General features: G+C 51.3%; 1 protein-coding gene across 2 annotated transcripts; it reads right to left on the reverse strand.

Annotated features, from left to right (window-relative positions):
• Window positions 1-1,625: 1,625 nt before the first annotated feature.
• On the reverse strand, window positions 1,626-6,421 carry CHCHD5 (coiled-coil-helix-coiled-coil-helix domain containing 5). Of its 2 annotated transcripts, XM_077773449.1 has the most exons (4): window positions 6,169-6,421; window positions 4,915-5,055; window positions 4,651-4,816; window positions 1,626-1,800 (listed from the first exon to the last, which is right to left on the reverse strand). In XM_077773449.1, coding segments are annotated over exons 1-4 (333 nt in total). In that variant the 5' UTR covers window positions 6,171-6,421; the 3' UTR covers window positions 1,626-1,776. The 2 variants fall into 2 exon arrangements, with proteins under 2 accessions (XP_077629575.1, XP_077629574.1); XM_077773448.1 differs by lacking the exon at window positions 6,169-6,421 and having other exon boundaries at window positions 4,915-5,066.
• Window positions 6,422-7,007: the final 586 nt, after the last annotated feature.

Below are 7,007 nucleotides of genomic sequence, written 5' to 3' on the forward strand. Positions count from 1 at the left end.
TTATCACAGTTCTTTTAGCTATATGGAGCAGAAACCCACTCAAGCTTACCCACACAAAGTGGGGTTGACTGAATACCAAGCAATCTGAGGACTCAATCCACAGCCCAAGGAAACTGGAGCTGGGAACAGAAAGCCACCAGGACCCAAGCGGTCCTTTTAGGGACCACAGAAACTGATCACAACCCTCTCTCTGCCTGGGTTTTCTCTGGTTTGGGCCACCTGGCATCTGATAGCTCTTGCAACCCTGACGGCAGGACTTAGCTCCCAAGCCAACTGACAACTTTCTCTTAACAATCAAATCCTGAGGAAGACATACTCTAGCTCATTTTTCTGAGCCAAAGCACAAGCCTTAGGTTTCTTCCCATTTTTTTATTTCTGAGAGAGAAAGAGAGAGACAGTGTGAGTAGGGGAGGGTCAGAGAGACAGGGAGACACAGAATCTGAAACAGGCTCCAGGCTCTGAGCTGTCAGCACAGAGCCTGACGCAGGGCTCAAGCCCACGAACCATGAGATCATGACTTGAGCCGAAGTCGGACGCTTAACTGACTGAGCCACCCAGGAGCCCCACAAGCCATAGGTTTCAAATAGCCAGTTCAGTCAGCACTGGCCAGTCATTTCTAATTTCTGGAAGTCTGGAGTCACCTACAGGGGGAGGTGACATGTCTGAATGGTGAATCTGGCTGCTGGCCCTGGGCACACCAATGAGGCACCTGGGGTTCTTTCTCCTACACACGTGTCTGTCTGGCCTCTGTCCTTTAGGACCTAGCCCTGCTGGGGAGCCTATAATCAACCAGTTGGGGCCACAGAACATGCACTCCTGAGGAGGAATGTTCAGGAGCTATGGCAGCCACTGCTGGTCCCTGCCCACACCTACTCAGCATTCTTGACACTCAATGCTTACTTGATTCTCCACTACTCTCCACTCAGGGCTCTTTTGATGGCAGGACACATGACCACACATGGAGCACGTAGAGGTGCTAGATGGTCAGTGCCCATGGAAACAGCCCCAGTGACAGATGGGGAGTTGATGACCAACCTCCTTGTCCCTTGAATTGAGTCCACTGCCCGCTGTGGTGACTGGCCTGATAATGCACCTTTTATTGGCTGCCTGCCTGTCTCACCTCTCCACGCCCTTCCAAATGCTTCTAGAATCACACATTCTAAATATACTATCTGTACTCCAGTTCTCAGGGATAGACTCTGGAAGAGCACAAACCAAGACAGAAGTCCAGGACAGCAGACTAAGCCACATCCCACAATGCAGATGTTTTCAATAATAAAGCTAGTATTTCCAGCCCCATCGCCTAGTGTGCATGTCTATCACACTGGTGGCTCAAAACTCAGGGGGGAAAGAAGTGTGATATTTACTGCCCTCTAAGCCTTAAGTAAACACTCAATAAAGATTTGGTAAATGCTAAAGTGGAAGTGGGAGAAAGCCTTTTCCCATGTCTGTGCAGCAGGAGACAGAAAATGGCAGTTGGCAGAGTTACCAAGGGAAGAGGAGTCATCGTAATCCTGGGGAACAGGCCCTGCCTTGGCACACTAAGTGAAGCTGGGGACAGAGAGTAGGGTTTCTGCCCAGCCAGGTCTCCAGGGGCCCCTCCATGCTGAAGGCAGGAATCAAAGCCCAGTATACAGAGTCTTTATTTATTGTGAGTCCTGCTGTCCAGAGAAGCAAGACCCACATCCAGGGTCCTCAGGACTTCACCTGGCCACTCTTCAGGGATGGGGGCATCAAGTGGCCACTCACATCGTTTTCCTATGGTTCAAAGAGTCCTCAGGAGGCAGGAAGCGGCTGTGCCTATAGAAAAAACACATCAACATCTACTAGCACCTTCTTTGTGCCCGGCCCTGGGACCACCATTGGGGAGATTCTATGGACACAGCAGAGGCTGCCCTTGCCAAGTCCACAGCCTGGAAGGAGAGAGTATTAGGTGATCACCACGGCCATCTACCACGTAAACCTGTCAGACAGTGAGCTGTCACTGGGAGCAGGGAAGTCACCATTTATTTAGCACCTGCTCTCTAACATTGTTACACGGCAGTGAATGAAGCAGGCATGAATTTCTAACTCAAGGAAGAGACAGACAACAATTAATCAAATAAAAATATGTCAACTGGATAAATTCTACGAAGGAAAGTAAATCAGGGTGTGTGTGGAGGGGGAGGTATAGGTAGCACTTCTAATTGTCAGCTACATGAACATAAAATGTCTTTATATCATATTTTCTGAGATGAGACTGGCTGTATGTTTGCCACTTTATAGATCAGAGAATAGAGGAGGCTGGCATCTCGCTGCCCGCAATCAGGCAGGGAAAGCTGCACCTGGGATGCCATTACCCGGAAGGAGGAGGACGGTGAGTAGGAGCAGGTGTGGTGGTGATTACTCTGAATGCACTGAGGAGCTATGACAAGGCTGTAAAGGGGAGAGATGTGACCTAATTGCCATTTTTACAAGCTCCTCTGGCTGCCAGGGGTGAGTAGACTTGGGCGGCGGGGCAGGATGGCCACAGGGAAGACCAGGGAGAGGCTGGCTGCTTACCCAGGGAGGAAACAATTAGCTCTAAGATGGGGAGGTGAGGTCTTTACTGTTCATATGCCAAAAAAACTTGAAAAAAACAAAAAAACCTATGACTAACATATGACCAACATATAGATTAAGAAACTAAAGTGAACAGTATGAAATCATTACTAAATATTTTCTAAGAATTAAAAGACCTGATAAAGAAGATGTGATTTATATATACAATGGAATACTACTTGGCAATGAGAAAGAATGAAATCATGCCATTTCCAGCAAAGTGGATGGGACTGGAGGGTGTTATGCTGAGTGAAATAAGTCAGTCAGAGAAAGACAGATATCATATGTTTTCACTCATATGTGGATCTTGAGGAACTAACAGAAGACCATGGGGGAGGGGAAGGGGAAAAGAAAGTTACAGAGGGAGGGAGGCAGACCAGAAGAGACTCTTAAATACAGAGAACAACTGAGGGTGGATAGGGGGGTGGAGGAGAGGGGAAAGGGAGTCATGGGCTAGGAGGAGGGCACTTGTTGCGATGAGCACTGGGTGTTGTATGTAAACCAATTTGACAATAAATTATATTCATAAAAAAAAAGAATTAAAAGTCCTTCCTGCTAATGTCGGCTCTTAAGGGCTGAACTTTTCATTTATTACTGCCTTATTAAAACGAAACAAAACAAGGACTACAGGGCCTGGCAGAAAGGCATCTCCTCAACCTTTAGCCAAGAACTCCTCTTAAACAGGCAATGGGAATGAAGCAGTTACAAGGCAGTGAGATATAAGCCATGATGGAGGGAGCTCAAGAGGCAGTGGGTACCTGGAGTCAGGGACAGGTTAGCACGGGAGATTTTCAGAGGGACTTTATACCTAAGTCAGAGTAGCAAGCAGCCAGGCGGCCTAGAAGGGCAGTCCAGGCAGAAGGAAACAGTTGGGTAACAGCCTGGCAGCAGGACAGACATGCATGCACTTAACGCATGTCCACTGGGGCTGGAACGCAGAGCTGAGATGGAAGGTGGGGAGTGGTGGGGCCAGAGTCCACACCATGTAGGGACCTAGAGGCTGTGCCAGCATTGAGACCTGGCCTGGTGGAGATGAGGAGTCATGGAAAGGTTTCTTAAGGGAAGTAGAACATGGTCAGATTTCCTCTGGGATTGCTCTGGGACCATCAGAGAGAATGGACTGAAAGGGATAATAGAGAGCCATGGAGGCCCAAATGACAGGGTGTTAAGAGGGAGGTAGTGCAAGATGTGACTTTTGTCTTAGGAGTTCACAGTCCATCCCGTGGAGAGGAGGGTGGGCAGTAGACATCTAAAGGAGTGTTTCTCAACTTTGTTTTTTTAAACGTTTATTTATTTTTAAAAAAGAGAGAGAGAGTGTGGGCAGAGGAGGGGCAGAGAGAGAGGGAGATACAGAATCTGAAGTAGGCTCTAGAGCCCAAAGAAGGGCTCAAATTCACAAACTGCAAAATCATGACCTGAGCTGAAGTCGGACCCATAACCGACTGAGCCCCTGGGCGCCCCTCAACTTTGTTTTTATTACCGCTCCCCATGAGGTCTTTATAGATATTTTGAAAAAATCACAACCACCCACAAAATTTTAATACCATAGTTATACGGCATATTTGTTTATGTACGGTATTCATTAAATAGAGTAAGACTCTTTTACTCTCTCCTCACCCCCTCACCCAGCATAACTCAGGGGCAGTGAGGAAGGGAACACAGAGCAGGTAAGGAAGGAGGTGGATGACGTCAGCCTGAGAAAGAACACAGAGAACCCAGCAAGGACCTGGGATGTTGTTCTCAATGTGAATGGGAAGCTATGGAAGAGCTCTAAGCGCAAATGTAATGTGATTCGTTTTCAGTTCCTATATGCTCTCTCTGGCCACTGTATGGAGGCAAGTAAGAGGAGATTCAGGGAGACTGAGGAAAAACTGGAGCAGGGATCCTGGAGGTGAACAGGTCAGGGAAGTGGCTGGACAATAAAGCAGAGGCTGTGGGAAGGGGCAAGAGGTGATCATGTTCTGGATTCTGGATGCATGGAGCAGGTCTGTGTGGGGGGTAGGGTGGGGCTGGCGATAACTCTTAGATCTTTAATCCGAGCAACTAGAACTGATAAACCCCCTGCCTCACCTCCACAGTCGAGGGGGAGCGTGGTGGCTGCACCCTGTCAGCACACTGCAGGAAGCGGCGCACGTGCTCTGCACAGTTCCCCACTGCTGCCTCATTCTGTCGAAGGCACTCCTCAAAGGCCTCAAAAGGCTCAGCACAGGCCTGCCGGATCTGCCGGATGATTGGGCTGTGGAGGTAGAGCGTTTCAGGCATTCAGACTTCCACTCCACTGCCCACCTCCTCCCGCCCCCTGCCACACAGTGTCTCATATTTGCCCACACTCACTGGGAGGATGTGCATTGAGCGATACTCATCTTTAGGTGGTGGCAGTCCCGCTGCCATGACTCAGGCTTGGCCGCCACACACTGGCCATATTGCTCCAGCTCCCGGCCACAGTAGCGAGCAGTGACCTCCAGGGCCGCCTGCCTGTGGGACATAATGGGCTGGAAATAATTCTAGGCAACAGACAAGAAAGAGTTCTGGTCTGGGTTGGAGGTGGGCGGGGGAACACGAGGGATCCTGGCCAGATCAGGGAATCTGAAGGATCCTGGGATAGGGCCAGGGAGGTGGAGGGAGAGGTAAGGCATGAGCCCTGGGGAATGTGGAATAGGCTGGGAGGTTTCTGGGAAGATAGTGGGGATCTTTTCCACTAAGACCTAATTATTCAAATGCAACCTTGGGATCCGGCAAGAAGGGTCTTCGGAGTCCAGGCATCCCTCAACAGGGCCTTAGAAATAATATACTGAGTTCTAGGGGGAAAAATCTGCAAACCCTAAAGAGACCTGGAGATCCTAAAAATAGGTTTACAAGTCCAAGTGGTTACGTCTTGGGTACTGCGGAAGGGCCTCCTAAGCAGAGAGTCTTTGAGATTAGGCCTGAGGACAGTGGTACTGGAGGTGAGACTTGAGGCCCTGAGGTAGGTTTGGAGTCCTGGGGTGGGTCTGAGTTCCAGGGACATGATGCGGAAGTCCTGGGTGAGAATGGGGCTCTGGGATAGCTCTGGGATAGCTTGTAGGTATTCCGCAGTACCCAAGACGTAACCACTTGTTCTGGGGAACAAGATCTAGAAATCCAAAGTGGAACCAGAGGTCTAAGAATAAGTCTGTGGGCTCTACATGGGAAGTCTGCGGTACTGCACAGATCTAAAGGTGCAAAAATGTATGGTCAGGTGATCTAGGTGGACGAACCCAGAGCTCTAAGAACGGGTCTAAAAAATCGTATAAGTCCCGAGACAATTCTGAAGTCTGCAGGGTGAGGGACCGGACCTGGGATCCCGGGGGCAGGGACTGGGTGTTTGACACGGGCTTCAAAGTCCTCTGTTACTACGAGACAGGCGGAGCCTAAACGTTCAGAGGGCGGGGCCTCCCTCTCTCCCACGCGGAGATGGAATATGTAATAGACGGCACTGAATCCTAAGGGTAGGTTCTTCGAGGAACAAAGAGGCCAATCCTTCTTCCTGGAGTGTCGGGCTAGGTGCAGGTCACTGGGGAAGGGAAGGGGTGAGGCAGCAGATCAGAGGTTGGCGCTCCCGCTACTCACATCTCGAGGCCGGTGCTGGTGCGAAATCAGTCAGGGAGGAGCGCCCCGCCTTTTCCGGTGCACGGTGTCATGGTGGCGCCCAGCTCAGCTGTCCCTGCCTCGTTTCTTCCGGTCACAGACCCGGCAAGTTGCCTCATTCCCTTTACGACCAACCTGTCATGGCGGCGCCCTGCGTTTCCTTCCGGTCCCGCCTGTATTGGCGGCGCCTGCGCAGCCACCGCGGGCCCCCAGGACGACTCGGTTGTTCTACCCCACTTCTACTTCCGGCTTGCGGGGGTGACGCCGCAATGCACCGGAAGTAAGGCGTGGCCGCTACTGCGCGCGCGCTTATCCACCCACCGGGGTCTGGTGGCGAGCGGCTGCGGCCGTCTATCAACTTGGCGCTGTTGGTGGCTAGTTTGGGAACCGTGGCTGCGGGCTGTTGGGCGCCGCGGTGCCACCTTCTGTTTTCCTCAAGGGCTCCCTGTCCCCTCGGGATGCTGGTTCGTGCACGCGCACGGAGCCTCGGGACGGGGGCGGGGGTGGTCACCGCAAGAATGGGACTAGCCGACCTGGACGTCCCATCGGCTGTGCCTGAGTTATCCAGACCAGACCCCCTCCTTGTTATGAGCCCTGGAGCCAGGCCGGACTTGAGTTTTAGTATTGGCTCCACGTGGTTATGAGCATGCGTAATTCTCTGTGATTCCTCCTGGCAGGGTATTGCTTCCACCTCCTGCCCTGTCGTCCAGTGTGAAGCCTCATGGTACGTTTCCCCACCTGTGAGGCTGAGCACCCGTCCATATATCTTGGGCAAAGACTGAGCATCAGCCGAGCAGTCTAATATGTAGGGGTCTTCCCAG

Source organism: Crocuta crocuta, unplaced genomic scaffold (genome assembly GCF_008692635.1).
Source record: "Crocuta crocuta isolate KB4526 unplaced genomic scaffold, BGI_CrCroc_1.0 scaffold67, whole genome shotgun sequence".
Classification (NCBI taxonomy): Eukaryota; Metazoa; Chordata; class Mammalia; order Carnivora; family Hyaenidae; genus Crocuta; species Crocuta crocuta.